Below are 25,325 nucleotides of genomic sequence, written 5' to 3'. Positions count from 1 at the left end.
ATGTACACAGAAAACCCATTTTTTCCTTTATGACTTACCAAATCTGCGTAGAACAGTAGAAATCCGAGCGAATTTCAAAAGAGCCACCTAGTGTCCTAGGTGTGAATCCAGAGAGAGAGAGAGAGAGAGAGAGAGAGAGAGAGAGAGAGAGAGAGACAGAAACACAGAGAGACAGAGAGAAAGCAAGAGAGAAAGTGAAAGTGAAAGTGAAAGCGAAGGGGTAGCCGGCTAAAGCTTAAAGCCAGCCACTTGTTCCCTCTTGAGCGGAGTCAAGGCTTGGCTTTACAGGCAGGGGCCGTGTTTAGCAGGGCAGGCCTGAGCTGTTTGTAGCACTGGCTTTAAGCAAGCAGCTCACAGTCCAGCCTGAGCCCAAGCAGACCTGGGCCAGGGCTAGGGAGCCAGCTGCTCCGGCTAGGGAGCCGGCCCCAAGCAGTTTTTAATGGATTCTTGTCACGTTGGGCGCCAGATGTAGATGTAACCAATCGTATTATTAAAATAAGAAACACAGAGCCAATGTAAAAGAGAAAGCCGAGAGGTCAGAGCTCAGAGATAAAATCTTACCTCCTGCAGTGCTCCTAGCTTCCCCGAGAGAGGGAGGTACTTCCTGTGTCTCTGTTTAAATAATCTTTCTGTTCTGCCTTCTCATTGGTTGTAAACCCAACCACATGACTGCCTCATCACTGCCTGTAAGTACCGCCCTCCAGGTCTTAAAGGCGTATGTCTCCAATACTGGCTGTATCCCTGAACACACAGAAATCTACCTAGCTCTTCTAACCACCACGCTCTTACTATGGCTCTAATAGCTCTGACCCCAGGGCAACTTTATTTATTAACATAAAATTAAAATAACATTTCAGTACAAATAAAATATCACCACAGCTCCCAATACACTATTTTAAAAAAGTATATGGACATATATGAGATCGTGGTGATTTATATAAGAATGTCCTTAAATCCAACCAACTGCTAAATAGATTTTCAAAATTACCATCTTGATGGAGGCAGGCAACCTTCCATAAATGCAATGTACCCTCATTAATCACTTTATAATAATTTCCTCCCAAAGAGTTATTTATAATTGTCACATGGTACACAATCCTTTGTAGAATGGGACTGGCTGGGATCAAGGTTATGTGTAGAAGAGCAGTGGAGGCCATGCCTGACTATACTTCTGTTCCTTTTCCTGTCTGTGTCCTCTCTCCCACAACTGTCTGGATCAACCTTGTAGTTCCCAATTCCAAGTGGGTATCATCCTACAGAGTCCAGGGATGAATCTGGCCATCTGAAGTTTAATAATATACAGTGTGACCTGATTACCATAAGGTGTCCTTTCAGGAAGCCCTACCTACCTTCCCCACCCTACCACATCTCCCAGCACATTCATTCTCCATCCATTCCAATGCTCCAGGCTCTGGCGTCTGCTAAGCATATTAGACTGCAGTCAGCTAGCTGCGCTCTTTGGCGGTGCTGCAATGCAATCAAGAAATAACATTCCTAGGGCTTAATGTATATAGCTCGACGGTAGAACCCTTGCTTACTATAAGAAAGCCCCTACCTTTGATACATAGTATTGCAAAAAGAAAAAAGAGGAAGGGAAAGAGTAGGTAGCGGGGAGAGAAAAATCACATTTCCAATTCTGTTCCAAGCCCACTGAAAGTCACTGGCAAACAATTTTGTGCTTTTTAAACATCAATTCAAATATGTTATCTGGGGATATGAAGCAATTGCTCAGATGGATGGTGCTGGTCCATAATGGTCAATGGGCTCACTAGTCACATTCTGCTCAAGCTAAGGCATATTGTAAATATTTTCACAATTCACTGGCCATGGCTAGGGATCTTGTAAATGTGTAGTTCATAGTAACTTTAATTACTATTTTCCTTAGTACATACAAGTGGATGGTTGGATTTTCAAGCACTTTGTTTACAGTGAATAAAGAAGGTAGAGAAACAATCATCCCAGTGCTGTAATGCTTTGGCTTCAGAAAATGATGAGAAACCTAAGACCAAATATCATCTTGTATGCAGTTAATAATTTTCAACAATTTAATATGCAATTTTCCATCTATTTTCAAAAGGTTTTTCACAACACAGTATATTATCAACATCTACAAAATTGTTTATGTCCATAAACAAGCCTTGAGCAATGTGTTTTGTTTTGATTTTTTGTCACTGGTACTTTATTGATGTTTTGTCATACAGAAATAACTGGCTGGTCAAGCCTGTGCAGAAATTGCACAATAATCAGCTTTGTGGAAGGAAAATAGAATATGGAGCATTGGTCAGAAAGTATGAAGTTCCTACGTGCCCACAAGACAATCTAAACTGAATGAGCTACTCTTCTGGCACAAGATAATTACAATACTGCCTATAACTGTAGTAGTACTGATACATATTCTGTGTTACAAACAACAACAATTAGTACCACTTACTGAGACTGTAGTGTATGCTAATCATTGTATCTACTGGGTACTTTCATTACTTCTTTCTTTAATTATCACTACTGTTCCCATGGCTCAGATAAGGAAAGGGAGACTCAAGGAGGCTGTTTGTCAAAAAACAAAACAAAACAAAAAAAACACAAGGTTCATCAACTCCAAAGTCTATATTCACTCAGACTATACAGTAGAGAATAACAGAAAATCTACAGATGTTTCCTAGCCCTGCACTATTCTGAAGATATAAGAAAAGAAGGTACATTTTTATTTTTCTAGTTAGATTTCTTTGTGCTAAATAAGACTTCATAGATGAAATTTATTAAAAAGCCTTTAAAAATATTTGGGTGTACCACATCCTGTCGCTTTATTGTTTTTACAGAGTAAACACAATGATGTAGTGTAGCTGAAGAGCTTCTCTCCAGGTCCCGCCAAGCCCCTGAGGACCCTGCAACCACTTATAAAATAATCACTCAGAAACTTATATTAATTAAACTGCTGGGCCATTAACTCAGGCCTACCACTGACTAGCTCTTACACTTAAACTCAACCCATTTCTATTAATCTATATGTCACCATGTGTTCTGTGGCTTTACCTGTTGCTTTTACATGCTGCTCGCTGGGTGGCAGGCTGGAGTCTCCTCACTCAGTCTTCCTGTTCCCAGAATTCTCTTCTCTGCTTGTCCCGCCTATACTTCCTGCCTGGCTACTGGCCAATCAGCATTTTATTTATACAGAGCAATATACACAGCAATGTAGAGCATATGCCCTCCCTCATATAGATAAATAGCACAGAAATAGACATATACTCCCTAAGCATCTTCCTACAATGTGCAGCCACTTGAAGAACACTAGCTGAGAACAGATATAACTACAACAACATAGAGAGATGAAGGAAATATGGCAAGAACATAGTTCCAGAATGACATCCTTAGGCATGTCTATAGATTGAATTTTCTGGTGCTGTACACACGTGTGGCTTCTTGCTGCCTGCAATGGCAAACATTACATCATGACGCTTTCTCAATTAGCTCAGACGATATGCTACTGTCATTGTTTGTGGAGTACTGTAACTTGACCCCATAGTGATATAATGACAGTTACTGCCAATACATTGTGACTACATGTGGTATGACATTTGTTTTTACTCTGGATTATTTCCTCACAAAAGATTCTTTCATTGAGATCCAGTGACCTCTCTCTCTTTAGGGACCATGTGCTGGGTACTCTACTCAGAATTCTGAGAGATTACTTTAAATGCATTTTTTTCCTGTCTTACACTTATTTCTCTTTGTGTAGTTACCTATAATTTTAATTATTATTCCTGTATGTTTTACCAGTTATCAATCTTATTATGCATATTTAATAATCTGAACAATTAAAAACAGAAGTTACTGAATAAAGCCTGACAAAACTTAATGCCTCTAACTTAACACAGTTAAGAATCAGACTGCAAACATTATTCATTCATTCCCCGTAAGCATTAAGTAGAGGCAAGATACATGTTTCCAAGCATTTGATACTTTAGGATATTTTGAGTCAAATCATGCTTTAATTTCTAGTCTCAAAATTATTTCATTAATTTGTGATCAAGTTAAATAATAGGCTCTATTGAAAAGAATGCAATGTAAAAATCTTGAAAATTTGAAAAAATGCAAAGTAAAATTTTCTTTCAGTGACTGGATGGGTAATGTATATATTCAGATGTTGATATATGAATTAACCAAATGTAGAGAAGAATAGCCATTGAATCAAGAGAACTTCCTGTAAAAGTGATAATAATCCTTAGTGCTGAGAGTCCAGGTGTAAACTGCTACATCCAGCTTACAATATATACTTTGAAAACGTGAGCTTCTGGCTAAGCTAAGAAGATGTTTCAGGTGAGCAACTCCACTAATCACGAAAGACCAGAGATTTCCACAATCACAGCCAAAAATAGACTGAATTTATCACTGTACAGGTTTGATAGGAAAGGGCATTTATTGTTTGTTAGGCAATGTTCTGGAGAATTCATGTGAGGGTGATAGTGTCCAACTCTGAAAGCCAGAAGATAGCAGCATTTTTCAACTTCAGTATAAGATAAAATGAAATAAAAATTACCGCATAGCCGCTGTGAACAATGCAGGGCCCTTGACCTAACTAAATCAAGTGCCAAGCCAGCTACAGAAAAGGCCATGGAGTTAACTAGGTTACTAATGTGTGTGTGCAAGAAAGGAAATTATGACAATGGAAGACTTGGGGAGCAACTGGGAATGCTTTTCAATGGGGAAATAGGCCATTTTAGTCAGTTTTAAAGGGTGTTTGTTCTCCCATTGATTTTCTATGTTAATGACATAAAATTAGCAAATCACATTTCTGCTCACCAGTTGCATAAAATTGTGAAATCTCAAGATGCGCTCCCGTGTCATCTCAGGGTAGAAAAAGAGACTTATCCAACTTTCCCTGTGCCTCAAGAAGACTATAAACTAGGTGTTAAGATATACGACTATAATCCTGGAACTCTAGAAGCTGAGGCAGAAGAATCTAGAGTTTGAGGTCAGGCTGAGCCACATAGTGAAATACTACTTCACACAAACAAATAAAAACAAAAAATAAAGAAATAATATAAAGGAACTGTAAATTTAAATTATTTTTTTAAATTTTGCTCCATTTTAACAAAATTCTCTAACAAGTAATTCCATTTATTAAAACCATATTGTTCTAAAAGAAGACATTCACCTATGGTTATTTATACTAATAGTCAATAAGGGTGTCCTAATCTTTTGAGAGTTAGTTGTGAAATACCATGGTGCTTCCTAAAAGATTATGTTATAGACACTGACTAAATAATTTAGGAAAATTATGCAGAAGCTATTTTGAATTCTCTTACATATTCAGAATGCATGCTTGACAACTGGAGATTCGAAGGAATGCTGTCATTAAAAATATCTAGTTAAATTTGTTTGCCACGATGGTTCTTATTTAGTATTTTATATATGAATTTTTATTTGATGATATTTATTAACATATATACAGCTAAGAAACTTGGAAGAAAAATTGCAACAATCTAGAGCCTGTCATTAGATGCTATGATAGCTTTTCAAATTTGAGCATGACTCATTTTTGTTTTGCATAAAATTGTGAGTCATTCTGATATTAACTAGAATGAAACAACCCACAGTTAAATAGCTTTATCATTATGGTTTAGCTTCCAGAATAGAAATTATTGAAATATACTGGAACTAAATAGTTTTTTTTTTAAGTAAAATCACCACTAAGGCAAACTATACTCAACATAGAGTACAGTGTATACAAACTCCTATTCCATATAAAAAACAAAAACTTCTGGGTTTCTCCAATATCCACATTTATATCCACCTCTAATTTAAATTGGATCTCAGTTTAAAAAAAGAAAGAAATCAACGTAGCAAAGAAAATATCCAAAGAAAGAAATCTGTAGCAAGGACTTAGTCCTGCATTGCAAGACACCACCTCCTAGTCTTTAGATGGTGAAAAAAGTACAACTTGTGCTCCTCAAAGACTTTAAAGGAAAGGTAAAAAAAAATTAAGATTAAATTTGACTGTAGTAGTCTTCAGTTTTCACCTTAGAATTTAATGCTCACTCCCATGTATACTTTATCAGAATGATACCAGAGTTAAATAGTATGTATTAGCCCAGAAATTCTTCCTTCATAGGGTTTTAGCCAAGTGCTTTTGAATATTAGCAAATTCTAGTTCCAATTAAAATACTAATGGCAAAAGCTTTATGAAATGTTTAAAATATTGATGTTCAAATTATGTCTGCAGATATTTTCATTCATTTAAAAAATATTAGGAACAAAATAATTGGAAGTTGGACTAACTTTCAGTGTCTAATAAAAGTTTACTTGTAGTAAGAACATTTTTCATTATTTAGTAAATATTGATTTGAATGAAATCCTAAGCATATTTTTAAAGATCATTATTAGTTTACTAGATAACATAAGTTCTGTATCTAAGAATGTTTAAATGAGACTTTGATTGTAATGCATTAATTATTACACAAATACTTTTCCTACCACGTGCTTGTACAAACATCAAAATATTTATATGTTCTTATGTTGTTGCTCTATGTGGTAGTATGAACCTCAGAGAGTAAAGCCTAAAAATGAGGCAGACTAAAGTCTCATGTAATAACAATTTTTATTCAATGCATCAGACAATTTATGTTGTGAGGGTATTCTGTGGGCTAAGCAAGGTAATGTAAGCAAAGCTCACTTGAGTCCAAGTTGTATACAGTCACAAGGGCAAGGTCACATGAGTTTAAGCTGTATATAGTCAGGAGGACAACTCATGCTTGGAAACCTCATCCTGAATAAGAATGGGTAAGATGATAGATAATCTGAGGCAAACCCGCTCTTATTTACTACACCTGGGAGGGGCATTAAAGCACATTCCAAGACCATCCCATGTTATAGAGGAACAGAGGTTACCAGACTCTTGTCTTGTTTACTTGGAGTTGTCTCACTAGCTCTCAGAAATCTCACACAGCTTCATTCATGGACTGTGTTCCAATATTCCTATAAGAAGAATACTACAATGTTTTACTAGAATGATTTAAGCCCCAAATCCTGAGTTATTTTACCATAATTTCTAAGATAATTCCACTTTATTCCCCCAACTTTAGGTAATATGTGTGTGTGCTATGTATATGTTTGCATGCATTCACACATATCTTTCCTAGTCTTTCTGAAATAATGCCTTTATATTATTTCTGTGCTTAAAGTATAAAACATTCTCAATTAGAATGCTTTTTGTATATATTTTAGAAACTAAAATGATTGAGATAATACAGTTTTAATATCTATCAATACTATACTCCTTGACTTGGTAGCCCAAATTTCATTGACGTTTGCCTTATTTTATGCCTTTATATCTATGTTTTGAGCTACAATACTCATACACTATACTTGGTTATATGTAAATCCTACTTGTGCAACTAAGTTTTATGATATAAGAAATTGTTTTTAAATAAGACTATTATTGTTGAATGTTTAAAAACATAATTTGAAGTTTGATCAATGAATTCATCATTAAAAGGAGAACCATCACAGTAAGTGTGGGGCTGGTAAAAGGACATGGATTCCTTTTTTAAAATTATTTATTTTACACGGGGCTTTAGTTTTTTCCTTTCAGTCCCTCCCCCCAACCTCCCTCTGCCCCCACACCTCAATCCACTCCTCCTCTGTTTCTGTTTAGAAAAGGGCAGGTCTCCCATGAGTATCAACAAAACATGGCATATTAAGTTGCAGTAAGACTAAGCACCTCCCCATGTATTAAGGCTGGGTAAGGTGACCCAGTATGAGGAGGAGGGTCCCAAAAGCCAGGAAAAGAGTCGGCAACAGCCCCTGTTCCCACTGTTAGGAGTCCCATGAGAGGAACACAACCGTAGCACATAGCAGAGTGCCTAGGTCAGTCCCATGCAGGCTCTCTGTTGTCGGTTCAGTCTCTGTGAGCTCCTGTAAGCCCAGGTTAGTTGATTCTCTGGGTTTTCATGTGGTGAAGGGCATGGATTCCTAAGAAAATGGTAATCATGAACAACTGTTACTCTCCATGCAGAGAGAGTAGGCAGACTAGGCTTCAAGTTTCAAACCAATTTCATTAGAGAAAACATACAAAGGAATATAGAAAAAAAATGGATCTTCTAAAGATCTATCAAATGTAATAATACCCATAGTGGCTAAAAAAATAAAAGCAGAAAATGACAAAAGAAATGACTGATTTGATTTTTAAAAAGTTTTTTCTAATTACTTGCTGAATAAGACAGAAAATTAGAGTTCACTCAAATAGAGGATAAAAAATATTAGATACAAGAATATTGCAAAAGAAAAAACTAAGAATGACTAAGTCTGGCTTATCTGGCTTTTGAATGCTATGTTTCATTTCCCTGTAGAATGCCAGAATCCCCTGGTGATGTTCCTGAATATCCATTGTTCGTCACAGTTGGTGACTGGTTGGATTCTATAAAGATGGGTCAATACAAGAGTAACTTCATGGCAGCAGGCTTTACAACGTTTGATCTGATTTCAAGAATGAGCATTGAGTAAGTAGTTCTAGCCTTATTGCTGTAATTAGATATTCTGCTCATGGAATTTCAAATTCACATGTCCAATCAAGAATACCTTTCCTAAGGCTAGTATGTGATTTCTCTCATTATCATTTCAGTGGAAGATGGAAGTTACACTTTCAACTATTATTCTTTTAAAGAATATATTTAATTCAAATGGATGTGTGACATGGTTGTAAATGCTTCCAAAATACATATTGATCTTATTCACATCATAGACATTACATCAACATAGTGTTTGTTGCCTTGGTAAATTGTTATTCATATATACTAATAAAGCATAATTAGTTCCTACTACCTTCATTAAAGCAATCTACTTAAAGTGTTACTTTGTCATTTTAGAGATCCTTCGGTGTATTATCATGTTCAGACATCTTCCATTGTCTCAAAGATCATTCTTCGCCTACATCCAATAGAAATGTTCAAAATGTGGATTAAAGATATTATAACAATGGAGCCATGTGAAATTGCCATTGTTTTAGGATAGGAATGCAATTTTATATGGTTCAAAATAATGACAGTTTTTTAAGTCAAATACTGGCTTTTATTGATTCTTATGAATCATTTCTCATATATGCACAAACAAGTACAGAGAGTAATATAACAAATTCCAGGGTACCCACCACCAAGTTTATGAGATAATCCATTCATAAGACAGTTGAAGCTCTGTGTGTACCCCACTTCCACCACAGCTCCCACCCCATCCCAAGGTCATCCCTGTTCTATATTTAATGTTTATTAGACTGTGTATATCTAATTTATATATTTTATATAAATTTAAAATTCATCTCAGAGGTTATGTTTTGTTCTTGCTTTTCTCCCCCAACATTTGAGATTCATTTGCATTCATGCCTATAAATCCAGTTCATCAGTTTGGGCTACTGTATGGGACTCCACTGTTTTTAAAATCTGTATTAGTGCAAGTACTTTTGAATTGTACAATTTTTGTATCCATTGTTTGTGTGTATCTCTTAAGCACAGCAGTGCAGTTGCTCTAGGGTTGTAGAATATGTACATTTCCACAAAATTACTAATTTTGCTTAATGTCATTTTCATACCCATATTATACCCTACCCTACATTCTCTGAATTTTCTATGACTGTTGCAAACCTATATAACAAATTGATTTCTAAATAGTCTTATGCCAATAGAAATGTAAACACTCTATCTGGATATGGAATTTTCCTTTATATCATTAAATTTGGGATTACATGAATTTTAGAATATTTTATGGAACAAGGGAGAATAAAATACAAAATTTTTGCTATCCATTTATATGACTACTTAACAATTAACCAACACTTTCTTTGTCAAATGTAACATGGCATATATTTAACATAGCTAAGTATTCATTTTCTCTGGCTTGTATTTATTAAATATATATACTTAAAATCTCTCTCTCTCTCCCAATCCCTTCCTCTCTGTCTCTTCTCCCTTCTCTCCCTCCTCATACTCTCTCAGTGATATTAGACGAATTGGAGTCATACTCATTGGACATCAGAGACGAATAGTCAGCAGCATACAGACTTTACGTTTACATATGATGCACATACAGGAGAAGGGATTTCATGTATGAAAGTACAATGAACACCTGTATTTTGTGCCTCAGCATTTCTACAAAGAAAGATATACCCTCTACGACTCATTCTTCTGATTCTCCAGACATCCCTTCATCACAACCCACAGTCTCCTGTTCAGACTATGGCCGCACACCTTAGGTTTATGCTTCCACCCTGGATTTAAGTATCACGCTACAACAGGTCCTCTCCGAATAGCCTGCAAATAAAACTCTGGCCCACTGCAGATTATCACTACTACATAATGATAAATAACTCAGCATGAATGTATAACTTTGTATAGAAATGTTTGGGAAGTGTTCATGGACTTAATCTAAAGGAATTTGTCCAGGTGTGGCATCTTCAAGATGTATGTAGAGTTTGATGGTAGATAAGAAAGAAATAGTTGATCATTCTTCCATGTTTTGTGATTGAGTAGCTTCCAACTTGACATGCTTCTTTTTCAATAGTTTTTCTCAACTCTACGGGTTGTACTGTTGTGTTATTTTTAATAACTTAACTGTTGGTGCCTGATGTTGTTACAATGATTTGCAGAAACGATCAATGATTCCATATAGTGCATTTGTGTCAGGTGTGACTACTGTATGAAGGGCATTGTTGGGGAGGGAGATGGACAAAAATACTGTGCTTTTAAATATTCTAAGGCTGGGTTTGTCTATATTTTTAAATTGACTTTATAGGGTTCTACATATTTCATAGTAGGTGGTTGTTTAGAGGCTTTTCCCCCCTCTAATTTTTTACTAACTATACTGTATTTCTCTAGTATGTTACAAGAATCACCCTTGGAAAGGCCGAGAGTGAGCCCATTACTCTGATAGTTTTCATAGACAGATGCATGGAGTAAATCTATGGCTGTTCCCTTGGATTCATCTTCACAAGTTTGAAAAACAATTATCAAACATTGAGAAAGTTAATTGTTCACAATGAGAAATTTTAAAAATAAAAGGTCTAAAATGGTAGCCATAGCTTAAATGGGAAATTATTATTCAATTTAAGATAGCTTGCAGTGGCCCAAGGTAATAAACACATGGAGTTGATTGATAACCGCTGTATTTTCCAACATTAACAATTCCAGTATTTTTGTTCACAAAAATAAGTTACATGAACACTCTGAATGGTTTTCCAAATCTTCTAAGAAATTAGTATGGATACCATAAACATGATCTAAATGTATATCACATTAAGCATATATATATGCATATATACATATATATAATGTGTAAACCTTGGCCCATCATAATATATAAAAATAAGAACACATTTGAGATGTGTTGTCATAATCTTCTCTGAGGCTTGCAGCAAAAAAAATCAAATATACTTTTCCAATGAATTTGTCAGCTTATGAAAATAGTGCTCCTTTTAAAATAAACTCAACCATAAAATCATCTGCTCCCTATGAAACTACAAAAATTTCCACTGTGATGAGTGAAGAATAAGCTGGAAGAAAAATGCAGATCAGATTGTCTAAGGATGTGGATTTAGTGAACCAATTTTTATTTGATGTCAGAGACAAAGGTATCCTCTTCACATACACAAATCCCTACCTAAACTTTCCTAAGAAAAGATAAAGTTATTTCTATTTAAGGATCCTCACTTTTCCTTTTATTCTTGTTTGTAAGATTTTTTTCTTTTCATATGAGATCCTTTTATACAATTTCTTTACCTGACTCATCATTCTTGGGTTTTTTCTCTCCTATTGCAGCTTAATTTTTCTCATTTCAAAAAAGCATGTATAGAGAGATAAAAGGATGTCTTTAGAGCATCCTTAACTACACAGTAAAAGGAAAGAATGGAATTCCATCCCTTTTTAAGTGTGTCAGAAATAGCTACTAATATTTTCTAGCCACCTACATGCATGGCCATGCATCACTCATAGACTCTCTGCAGTTTGCTTGATACATTTACACAAATCTGGATACATTTAGGGGAAATACAAAATTTCCATATTTATCTGTCTTTAAATATCTATTAAATGATAACAGATGTAAACAGATGATTAAATTTATTAATCATATATATTTATTTTTATAATACAACAAAAGGTATTTAGAAAAATAAGAAATAGAATAATATGGTCCATCATAGGACTCTGTCTGCAGCATCTGTATGCCTTGATATAATAAATTCTATAATAGTATTTAAAATTCTGTGGAATTTACATTCAGTGATGGCAAGATTAAAAATCTGTTAACTTTCTTCTTTTAAAAGTCTGATGATGCAATTCTATTTCTATTTAATTTGCATTTCTATCATATGTCTTTCCTAATTTATTACAAAATTCTCTTTCTACTCTCTATCTCCATATCCTCTTCCAAGCTTTATAAAATTACATTTATAATTTACCAAGCTATGAGCATAATAATATTAAGTGTAATTGTGAACTTCATTATAAACAGAACAAGGCAGAAGTATGTGCAAAATTAAACAGAAATATTAAATTATAAGGATATCTATTTCTTTGCTGCCTATTTGGTCATGCACCCTATGATTCAAGAGGAATTAAGATCTGGGGATATTAAGGTTAAAACACCAAATGCAGTTGGCAATATAACACGAAACAATCTGAGATTTATTTGGTGCCTATGTTCAATAACTAAATTTATTTAATACATACAAGTATAAGAAAAAATAAGCTAATGACTTTCATAATTACAGTTAGAAATAACTCCTTATATTTAGAATATGCATATACATTATGTACTTGCTTTTAAAAATCTTAATCAATTCTAATGAGTGAGTTCTTAGAATTTTGAAAATCAGACCATGTAAATATTTATTTTCTCAAAGTCAGCTTCTGGTCTATAGCCAAAAAAAATGTACAATGAAGAATGAAGACGGTGTATTTAAAACATTCAGTTAAAAAATATCTGAAATGATGACAGTGTAACAGGAAGGAAGAATTACAGAAAATTTGCAAAGTTTCTCTGTAACTGCTGATAAATGTGTTGTGCATGCTATAATCACATATTTATTACACTGTGTATCACTTCTTAAAATCTACCCAGCTACAAACTGAATAAGGCAGCCTTCTAATCATAACTCTAAAGCCTCACATAGCCCATAATAGAAAAAAGTGAAATTTAATCTGTGAAAAGTAAAGTTTTTATAAAGCTCTCTATGGCAGTGATAGTGAAGAGGAAATTGCATACCATCCAACCTGTGTTCTAAACATCTGCTTTGATACCTTTCTCTATTAAATTTATGCTCTGGGAGAAAATCAGTTAAACTCTCATCTCAAGATTTTTACCAATATTGCCTTTTTCTATTCCTTTATTAAATTTTTCAGCCCTCCCAATTTTTGTTTCAATCCCCCATCCAATCTCCTTCTGTTTCAGGTTCTATCAATACACTCATTATATCAGCATAGCGAAACAGAGCACGTCTAAAAATGCCTTGTAAGTTTCCATAGAAGGGGCAGGATGGCAGGGCAGGTTGGACAAAAGTACACTTTTAACATGTTAAGTCTCAGCATACAAATGGGAGCCCTTCAAGTTAGAAGCTGTGAGCTCTGACTTTGCTTAATAGAAAACTACACACAAAGGGAAGAAATTCAAAATAGATTGTTCCTTCACCTTTGGTGAGCTAAGTCTAATACTAATTGAAAAGAAATTGGTATTTTAATAATCCACTGTTAACTTATAGGGGATCTGTGTTTTTATACATAAAAGAGATTTAAAGCCGATAGAAGCATGATCCTAATTAGTCTTAATAATAAAAACCTAGAGTCAGGTATCAGTGTAAAAGCTGAAAGATCAGGGAACCAAAGGAGCAGCCACAGTTACCTCTTACCTCTCCAACTCCTCAGACTGAAAAGGGCAGAACTCCTGTCTCTGCCCCGCCTTATCACTTCCTCTCTCTGCCCAGCCATATCACTTCCTGTCTCCTGTCTCTACAGACCTCCAGACCTTTATGGTTGACTAGTGGCTAGCTCCAACTTCTGATCTTCAGGCAAGCTTTATTTGTCAGAACACAAAGTATCACCACAGCAGATACATCAGTTCTTATATTATTATTTACTTAACTTTCACAACTACATGAAATTTCATGTAGTCGGATAAACTCTTACTCATAATTAAAACATATTTGATACTTTTTTTAAACAGTAGAGTAGTATACTGAGTACAACTGGGGATGTTCACTTGTCCTTCACATGTTCAAGTCATATAACTTTTCCTTTTTTGGGGGGTTTTTTTTTTTTTTTTTGGTTTTTCGAAACAGGGTTTCTCTGTGTAGCTTTGCACCTTTCCTGGAACTCACTTGGTAGGTAGCCCAGGCTGGCCTCGAACTCACAGAGATCTGCCTGCCTCTGCCTCCCGAGTGCTGGGATTAAAGGCATGCGCCACCACCGCCCGGCTAACTTTTCCTTTTTATGATCAACATTTCCAACATCCTTTCTGATTTTTATAATGTTCAGAAAGGTATAAGTTTTATTTACTGTAGTTGAGCAAAACAACATGCCTCCCATACACATTATTTTTTCACAAAAATGAATTTAAGTATGCTGTTATTGGCTACTATTAATCCCTGAGTTTAAATTTTAGAGATTGGAGCCTCTTTGCAGTTTACTATGGTGACTTTGTCATGGGGGATTAGATCTTGCTATAGAATAAAACTAAACAAACAGGAGCTAGTCAAGTTTGAAGTGCATTTTCAATTCCTGTTAGAAAGATGTATTTTGAATCTTGGAATCTCTTAAAATTCTTCCCAAACATCCATTACTCTGTTTGGTAGAGGGAATCATACTTGTGGGTTCTCTAAGATACTCTCATCAGAAGTCAGTCCATATATAAAATCATTCTTCAGATAGCCTGTAAAAACATCACTTTTTTCAAACCAAACCTGAAACTAATCTCTCACTTGAGCTAATTTTTCTAGCAGATGTAATGTATGCACTTCAAAGCTTGTACAAAATCCTTTCCGACAGGATCCATTAACCAGGCAAAGAAGTGATTACCCATGACTAGAATGAACAGAGCCAAAGGGAAGAAAAACCTTATGTTGCATAAAAATATATTGCATATTTCTCTCACTGTTCCCTTTAAAAGTCAAGACTTTAGGCAGATGTTTTAAAGATTTATTAGAAAAACAGTAGGGTTTTGTTATACAGAGATGTGACATGATACATATGTCTTCTGGGAATGAAGTTGGAAAGGTCTAGAAGTCACAGGTTGTCTAGATGTAATTGAACTAACCTCTTTTACTGACTAGTACTTAGATTCAAATTATCAATAGGTCAATAATTATTCAATTGAATAATTATCAATTATTTTGAGACTCTTTATTGAGTTATATATATCAAAGCTTGAGTTCTTTGCCCTTGGATCAAGTGTTTTTTGTTTGGTTGGCAGATGTGTCTTTTGAAATCACAGAATGTAAATAAAGTTTAGCTTTTCACATTACTGCATTTAAAATGAAGCAAGCAAGAGAACTTCAATGTCTAAGGGAGGTAAAGGACATCTAAATAAACCAGTTTTTCCAAAAGAATCTGACAACTACAATACTTGTGCATCTCAGTGATGTCAAGTCACTCCTACTTTATAATAAATAACACTTTCCTAATAAAAGCAATTTTTATAGAGAAAACAAAGCAATGTCCTTTCTTAAATTGCTATACTCATTAGTCACAATGCCATCTTTTCTTCAAAAAAAATCTTTGATTTGTTTCATATTAAGAGAAATTTTCAAAGGATAATTCTCCTACTCTTAAGTATAACCATTTTTTTAAAGAATATCAAAGCCACTAAAGAAATAATACTGGTCAAAACAGGATAAAGGATAACACAATACAGAGAGTTGTGCATACTATGAAGGTGTTGTAGCATTGAGCCACATCCCTAGGGCAAATTGTTTCCAGTTTTGTATTATCAAATAAGGTACAGGTTAGCCATACATTTATCCCACAAGTTGTAAATTCAACAAGTATTTATTCTGTTAATGATACTCTCTCAAGTAACATATCTGTCCTTATCCATGTTTCTATATCATACTTATCTTCTAGTGATCTTTAATTTGCCACAATCACATTCTAGTTGGTGTGTTATCAAATCAAATAGAAAAATCAGAATAACTAAAAAGTAGATAATAATGCTACTAAGGGATCCCTACTCAGTTGACATCAGGATCTCCATGTCAATTGTCTTCACTGAAAGGAAGATCCAATGTTGTCTCCACATAGTATGTGATTATAAAGAAAACTCTAGGGACATAAGAATCATTGTTTTCCATATATCATGTTCAGATTTTATATTTAGTCATAATTGTTTTCATGAGTTAAACATGAACTTAAGTACAAAGCAATATTGATATAAACCTTATTGTTTGTGGGTTTTGTGCTGGTGATAAGCCTAAGGCCTTGTCACAGAGGGTAAGCACTCTACCAGAGTTACTCCCCCAGCTGATGCCAGCATTTCAGTACAAGTCTGTTCATATCTGTAGTTCCTCCACAAGATACTCTTCTGTTTTTTCCCTTCCAGAAAGAGCCAATATCATTTTAAGTGTTTGAAATCATGACATATGGTGTGAAAAAAAAAAAAAAAAAAAAGCCAGATCCTAAAAACAAACCACAAATTTCCAAGGTTTTATCTGGAATGCTCTGCTGCTTCTGGGGTGTCATAAATCTTTTCTACATTGAATTATTTGTAGAATTAGCTGTTTGTGTTTTAGACAGAACTTGCTTGAACGTATTTTTCATTTAAACACATCTTCATTCAATCTGAAAGGCTGAAACACTATTAATTCTATCGCCTCAATTTGACAGGGAAAGTAATATTCTCTCTTCATAATCCTGAACTATAGATATTATCAAATCCATGATGAAATTTTAACTGGGCATGCTTTGTTGTCATATATTTGTTTTCCTTTACTGAATCTACTTAAAATAATGTCTTTAGAAATTCTAAGAAAATAAAAATGAGTAGCCACTCGCTTGCTAGGGAATTTGTAAATGAATGAGCTACTTTCCCATCAAAGTGGTTCATATGATCATTGTTAAAACCAAATTGTCGCCGGGCGGTGGTGGCGCACGCCTTTAATCCCAGCACTCGGGAGGCAGAGGCAGGCGGATCTCTGTGAGTTCGAGGCCAGCCTGGACTACCAAGTGAGTCCCAGGAAAGGCGCAAAGCTACACAGGGAAACCCTGTCTCGAAAAAACCAAAAAAAAAAAAAAAAAAAAAAAAAAAAAACAAAAAAAAAACCAAATTGTCCTCATACTCACTGATATATTATCTAAAAATATCATTGCCATATACACTCACAGTATTGTTGAGACAATGGTGAATATTACTGACAATAAATGATGAGGCTTTTAAATTTTTCTGCAATATATAGAAAGCAAAGTTTAATGTATATAAATGTTTTTCATTGGAGTTTTTAATTTAATGTGTTGTCTCTTCCTGTGATATATATAGTTCTTCAAGAAAATCATATTAATATATTGATACTATGCAAAACTCTCATTTTCTTTTTATAAAAACATGGAGTTGTTGTTCAATTTTATTGTCCTTAATTAATGCTTTGAGAGTTGGAAAAATATAAATAAAACTTGAAATGGGAGCATTTTAGGGCAGAGGGGCACAACATTAGATCAGTAGTAACAAAAATGAATGTGAGGAACACTTGATTTTAAGGGTCATGAATGTGTTTCATTTCAGTTATCATACTAGTTATTTCACTAATATCATTCCCCTTCAGATTGTGACATTGAAAACCTGTATGTAGAAAATAAATGCCTTTAGGAGATTTTTTTTCCATTAACTTAATTTTCATTTTGAGTGCAAGGAAAATACCAACAGTTTAAATTTTGTTTTGAAAGGGTAAGCTATACTTGTAATAACAGCATACATGAAAGATCAGAAGCATACCATTAATTATAACTTTAATACATAATATTACAGAACAAAAGGTAGTAAAAAGAGAGGCTTATGTTAAAGGGGTTACTTCATTTAAAAAGAAAACTATTAAAAAGAATCAGTTAACATTCTGTCATGTTGTTCTCACTTTTAATTTTGAAATAAATGAATTTTGAGGGTGTGAATATATAATGTGAATAATTCTACTCATTTTTGTGAAAATATATATTGACATTAAAATAGAAAAAAAATCTTATGAAAACACCAAAATTAAACAATTTTTTAAAATACTAGAAAGCTATGGCCATATCTGAACATTCTAGTAGTGATGCTTTTGATTTCCAAGAAACATAAGCAAAAGATTTTTGAACTAATAATTCATTAAATGTGACTCTCAAAATATCTTATATGTGTTAATAAATTATCCAATTCATAGATTTTTTAAACTTGTCATTAAATTTGAAACAGTATCTAAAAGATACTGAAGAGATGCCGTGAAAGGGTTTACAATCAACATAATTTTAAGTAGTTATATGTATTTTACACAATATTAAATGTTTTTAAAATGCAGTATCTTCATATAAATTTTATGTGACACTTTAGTTTTTATGTACCACCTTAGAACTCTAAATGATTATATTCTTTAATTCCCTAGTTGCTTTCAGAGCCACCCCTAGAAGATTGGAGTTTGTTTTGTTTTGCCCATTTTTGGAAATAGAGTCTCACTTTGTGGCTCAGGCTGGTCTCAGTATCCTCTACCCTGGGTGCTACAAGTACAGAGTTGTGTACCTGGACTATAGTTGCATGTTATATATTTTCATTCAATCACTTAATATTAGTAACTTTCCAAATCTCTTAGCTAAAATTTCTTGTTCTTTTTTTCAAAGAATTCTTCTTTTATCTCATACTATTCAGATATATTATAAGGTCAGCTAGAAAAAGCAAATTGTTTTACTTTCTCAACAAGAGAAACACAAAAAAGAGGTTCACAACTCACTTAGTGAATTTAGGATAATAATGTTTAATTTTTCTAGTCATTTTTTACTTATGTTTATTTAATGTTTAAGATTTCACTGAATACGATGTTTAAAAAAAGCAAATAACTATTCCATTTTATATAATCTATTTATTTTCTTCCAAGTCTCCAAAACCTTCTGAAAAAATATAATATTCCACTTTCCTATTTTACAACATTAACCAGTTGGCATTAAATATAGAAGTATCTATAATTTAATGTATATGATCAGAATAGCATGATTTGCCTAATTTTTATCCTATTTATACTATGTGATATTTAAAACAACAACAAAAGAAAGCAAATCATGTCAGTTTACTGGCCCAAACCTATAAAATTCCTCAACTTTAAAATAAGTATATATGCTTACATAAAGATTTATTTTGAATATGTTTATTATAAATACAGACATCCAACAAAAGCACTAAGGGTTAATGATGACCAAGACAAGCAAGGTCCAAGATTATGAAATTGACATTTTAGTAGTAAACACAAACAATAGCCATGCATTATACTGATAATCATGTTACATACACATTACAGTTACAAGTGACTGTGACTACACAGTAAGTGGTAAAATAAATCAGTACAGATACGATTTTAAACTGCAATCCAGAAAACTGGAAGGAACATCCATGAGAGGAGCAAGAACAAAGTTATAAGTAAGGGAGTAGCTAACAGTTGGGAATTTGGAGTGTATGAGAATATAGAGAGTGATACATAGTAGTGAGGAAAATAAGAGACTCAAAGAGCATGAACAAGGCTGCGGTGATTTAGTAAAAAAGTGGTAGCTCTTGGGAGATGCTGAAGACAGAGACAAGTGGAACAGTTTTGGATGATTTCAAACCAGGTTTACTCATCAGTAGTTGGGACTGGGATTGTGAATGAGGTATGAAGAAGACAGAAAAACCAAAACTAAATTTGCATATGGAGAATCAGCAATTGAGTGAATGGCAGTGAAGTAGGAGCTTTGGAGGGGAAAATCAATTTTGACTTTAGCTATATGATGTCAGAAATAAACAGCAGCTATTCAAGTGGAACTATAAGTAGGCAGCTATAGTCTTAGAGATAGCTCAGCGGTAGATTGTTTTACTTGCAAGATTGATGACATGAGTTTAAGCCCAGGAATCATCATTAAAAAAAAAAAAAAAAAACTAACATCATGGCACTCTTGTAATTCCACGGCTAGATAGATGTAGACAAGAAGATCCCTGAGGCTTGCTGGTCAGCCAGTTTAGCTGTAAGTTTGAGGTCAGTGAAAGACCTGACTCAACATAATGGTGGACAGCAACTAAGAACACTCAAATTTGTCATCTGGCCTCTACATGCACAGGCACACACGAGTGTGCACATACACACAGTTGTAAACAGTTGTATCTGAGACTTCAAAAGAGCTATTAAGACTGGAGATCAGAATTGAAATTCATTAGTCTATATATCAGTGTTTACATTTTAAAACCAAGAATAACCCTGTACAATAGATAGAAAAATATGCCTAGGATTGAGCTTAAAAAAAAAAAAAATCCAGTGCTTAGGGGTTAGGCAGAGAACAAGAAGTTAATAATGTAAACCAAGAAGTAAAAGGTAAGGTACAGAAAAGAGAAATGTAGTTGACTGGGTGCTTTTTAGTCAAGATCAGGGCTAGAGAGATGGCTTAACAGTGTATACTTGCACAGGACCTGAGTTTGGTTTTAGCACCCACATGCAGGAGCTTAAAACAGTCGCCCATCATTGTAGTTCCAGGGGATCTATGCCCTCTTCCGGCCTCTGGGGCATTCCCACACATATGCACGCACACAGAGACACATGCATACAAAGTTAAAAATAATAAAAATAAGTCTAAAAGAAAAGAAAAAAAATTAAGATCACACCAAAGTAATGGTCATTGGAAATGACAACTTTGTCCAGAATGTTCTCCTTGAAGTCCTTACTGAGGGCAGTCTCTATGAAACAGTGAAGTGAAAGCCTGCCTGGAATAGACTGAGAAATACAAAATGGAATCAGAATCTGTAAACAAGTCTTCAGAAGTATTTGTTGTGACAGAAGCCAAGAAAAAAAATAGGCTTGTAGCAAAGGAGCTCGGGTCAAGAGCGTTCTGGGTTTTGTTTTTTGTTTTGTTTAGAGGAAGGATGTTAGAGCATATTTGCATACTAATGAGAGTGACTTGGCAGAGTAGAAACTGATTATGCAGGAGAGAAGGTAATTACAGAAAAAGGCTGAAGAGGTAGAAGGTTTGTTGGTATTCAAGCTAAGTATAAAGGTTACTTTGAAAAGGAACAGGTACAAGGAACTCCAGTGCAAGGGAAGAGATTATGCACTATGCAGATAAACTGATCTATGGTAGAAAGGCAAAAATGTTGCTTTGTGAGTAGTTTGATTTGAGCAAGAAAAGTCAATGTTGGGGTTGGGGAGGAAGTGTAGGATATTTACATATATATATAATTTGCATACACAGATTTGATGGGACTTTATGTATAATAAATAGTGAGGAAAGCATAAAATATCTCAAAGACATCTTCGTCAAATATCAATTTTAAGATAACTTATTAGAAGACCTGACACTTTGTTTTTCAAGGACTTGAATGAGTCTTTTCTGTCCAGATTGTAGAGATTGAGGATTTCTCAAGGGTATGAGTATTTCTTCTGTTTCCTTACTTATGTTTGCCTGTGACAGAGTATATGACAGAAACATTTGGTACATATTCTGTTTGAAGCTATGAAAATTAAAATTAGTCTTGAAAGAGGTATAGTATTTATTTAGCCTGTCAATATTCTCAAATCCTATTTTGGAGGGGTTTACGAACCCATCTACATTTTAAAAAGAAATAAAGTAGGTGGGCAGATGTTAATCTTTTACAAAAAATTGCTTTTGCTTTGGTTCCACATAGAAAACACTCACATATTTTGCCATTTAGAAGTACATGGGCAATATAAGTTGTTTTGTTCATTGTCCTGCTCAACTTAACAGACAGGATTTTTTTTCTTAAACAGTGCTTGGTGCTTCATTTCTGGATAAGCTGTATCTGATGTGTGGGAATTTAAAGATGCATATTGCTTCTTTGGGCTTTATGTGAAATTAGATTGTGACTAATGGGATTAGATTGTTCTCCAGATTTCTGCTGTTCTAGCATAACCAAAATATAAATATGTAAGTATACATGTAAATGTTTATCTGCTTAAACACTTTAGATACTTAAATGGCCACCTCAAATTTTAAATGGTAGACATTTTCAATGTACTCAAAATATTAAGAATGAAAGTCTTTGTGACACAAATCTTGAAAAAAAAATAGTAAATTGTGTATTTTTCTTTTTATTGTTTTCTTGAGACAGGGTTTCTCTGTGTGACAGTCCTAGCTGTCCATTTTGTAGCTTAGGCTGGCCTCGAATTCACAGAGATCTGCCTCTCTCTGCCTCCAGAGTACTGGGATTAAAGGCGTACACCACCATCGCCTAGCTAGTGTATTTCTATAAAATACCTAGATAACATCTGTCTAGAAGAACTTATTTAATCTCTCACAGAGAATATATTTAACTAATCAAAAACTGCAGTCATAATATTTTCCTTCCACAAGTTAAAGACTTTCAAGGTCTTTCTTTGTAAACTGACCTAAAGCTATTAATCATCAAATGTGAGCATTATAGCCATCTATTCTTGCAAGAGAGTATGTATCTGTTTATGACAATAAGGAAGGATAGCACCACATTATGTTTTCTCAGTTTGGAATCATATCACTATTAGGGGCATATATGTTTCCTCCCAGGTGGTTTATACAATCTATGTTTTCTTCTTAGTTGTGATTGCAATATGGTAGAGACACAAGTGCAGCAAAATGGTGTTACTCCAACTGCAATCCCACCTACTACCTACTTGACCATAGTAGAGGAGTGGTCCAGATTGATTGGAAAGTGGTACTATTTTCATCTTATAAAAATCTACTATAATATTCATGTAAATTTCATGTGCTGGCATGCATACAAGTTAATAGTGTTATAGAATGTCCAGCTCTCAATATGAGGGATTGTTTATGGTAAATTGCATTATGTATGTCATCTACTTGCTGGAAGAATATGGTGTTTAGCAAAACAACCTGCTGAGCAACATAGTAAGAGTTTTGTACAAAGTACAAATTGCTAATTATTGTATTTTATTTTTCTATAATTTCCTAAAAGGCATTATCAGGGTCTTACAGATGGAGAAAGCCTGTTTATTAAAATATCTATTACCAAATAAAAGTTACAGTTTTGGTGGTTGAATTTGTGATGTTTTGTACTGTTATATACAAGTATATTATTGTAATTTACTAATTTACTTTTTAGTATATGCTTCTAGGTATTGTTTAGAACTTCAGTAATTCTGTATGCAAAACAGTTGTAATTTTTCAAAATAATTACAGATTTTGAGATCTAGGCATAAATTCACACATATCACTATAATTAACGGATACATATTTTTGTAGTGATTTTATACTGGCAAATATTTTATGAGATTCAGATGAATGAAATTATGTATTACAGATGTAGTTTATACACATACACATATAGCACACCACAATGTCAACTGTTCTAACAAATCTTTAGACCATCACTAAAGATTTCCATCGAAAAATATCCAATAATAAATTATAAATCTAAGATTTTCCAGATTCCTTGTAAGTTGCTAATAAGAAAATACATCTGAGAGATGGCTCAAAGGTTAAGAGCACGGACTGCTCTTCCAGAGGTCCTGAGTTCAATTCCTAGCAACCACAAGGTGACTCACAACCATCTGTAACAAGATCTGGTGTCCTCTGCTGGCATGCAGGCAGAACACTGTACACATAATAAATAAATCTTTAAAAAAAAAAAAAAAAGAAGAAGAAGAAAATACATCTGCACTATTCTAAGTTGATTAGAAGTAACATATCCAATGTATCTCAGACTTTTATTTTTATAATTGTTGAACTGTAGTTCCAACAAGCCACTGTGACATAAAAGGTGGTATCTAAAACTATCTTAGACATGTGTCTTAAGTAGACTTGAGAAAATTAACACTGTTTTCAAAGCTTGTTGTGCTCACAATAAAATCAAGAAAGTCAAATTAACTTTGTAAGTCAAATGGAATAATTTTATGTTGTGTTTCTGGGTAAACTCTAGAGAGGTTACAGCTGCCAACCATCAAAACAGCAGATGCAAACATCTGAAATATTTACAGTATTTTAGGGTTCATCTTTTCAATGTTTTCTGGTTCACCAAATAGAATTTAGGCATCGTGTGAACTCTTTAATCTCTAACAACAATAAAATAAAATATCAACTACACTTCTCTAAAATAACTGTTCACCTTTTTGTTAAAATCATCTAAGTTGGGGATGAAGAGATGGCTCAGTGGTTTAAGGCAAAGTGGCTCTTACACAGGAACTAGGTTTGATTCTCAGCACTCACATGGTGGCTCACACCCATCCCTAATTCCAGTCCCAGGAGATATGATGCCCTCTTCTGGCCTCTTCCTGCATCAAGTACTCATGTGGTGCATATACATATAAGCAGACAAAACACATAAAATAAAATGAATAAGGCCAATAAAGTATCATCTAAGTTTACTGTAAAGTTGGTTGTTTAGCCTGTCTCTTATATTTTTAGTTTTCTCCAAATGCTTTGTACCAAGAAAAACTGAACTCAGTTTAAAAGAGGTAAAAAAAAAAAAAAGAAAAAAAAAATTCTAGCACATAAGCTCTATGCTATGTCTAAGGGGAAAATATTATATAAGCAAATAAGCATCCATATTTTGTTAAAGTGATTCACAATATTCAGGATCAAAGAAAAGTGTTTAATAGCTCCCTGTAAATGTATCTGGTGTCAGAAGTCAATGGACAACCACATCAGGGATTGAGTTGATTTTTTTTTTTTTTTTTTTGAGTAACAAAAAAAAAAAAAAAAAAAAAAAAACTCAAGACAAAGAAAAGTATTGACTGAACACTTGCTAACAATCAGACATGTATACTTTTCTTTCTTTAGTCCTCAAAACCACTACATAAAATACCTCTTTGAAGTATAGATAGGTTAATTTTCCTACACTACAAAGTATAGCATATATCCATTATCTATTTTAACAAGGACATTTATGCCATTGTTTTACATATATGATGTCATATATATACATATCTCTCGTGTGTGTGTGTGTGTGTGTGTGTGTGTGTGTGTGTGTGTGTATGACTTTGGTTCATTCAGTTTGTTTTTTGTCTTCCAAGCATCAGGGGACCAGAACTACACCCTATTCCATGTTATGAACACCTGGGAATTTGGAGAGGCGATAGAAAAAGCACTCCATAGTAATACACGTACAAGTGTCTTTCCCACCAAGTCTTTGGAATTCCTTTCAGTTTCCTT

The 25,325-nt window shown here is 34.1% G+C and overlaps 1 protein-coding gene across 1 annotated transcript in view; it reads left to right on the top strand.

The window, feature by feature from the left end:
- Positions 1-12,538, top strand: part of Epha6 (EPH receptor A6) — a 921,293-nt gene extending 908,755 nt beyond the window's left edge. Inside the window, exons 17-18 of the mRNA XM_006981610.4 lie at positions 8,346-8,495; positions 9,981-12,538. Coding sequence (XP_006981672.1) covers positions 8,346-8,495; positions 9,981-10,095 — 265 coding nt within the window. The 3' untranslated portion in view covers positions 10,096-12,538. The remainder of the gene's footprint in view (positions 1-8,345; positions 8,496-9,980) is intronic.
- Positions 12,539-25,325: the final 12,787 nt, after the last annotated feature.

Source organism: Peromyscus maniculatus, chromosome 12 (assembly GCF_049852395.1).
Source record: "Peromyscus maniculatus bairdii isolate BWxNUB_F1_BW_parent chromosome 12, HU_Pman_BW_mat_3.1, whole genome shotgun sequence".
NCBI lineage: Eukaryota > Metazoa > Chordata > Mammalia > Rodentia > Cricetidae > Peromyscus > Peromyscus maniculatus.
This window is presented reverse-complemented; position numbering and strand designations above follow the sequence as displayed.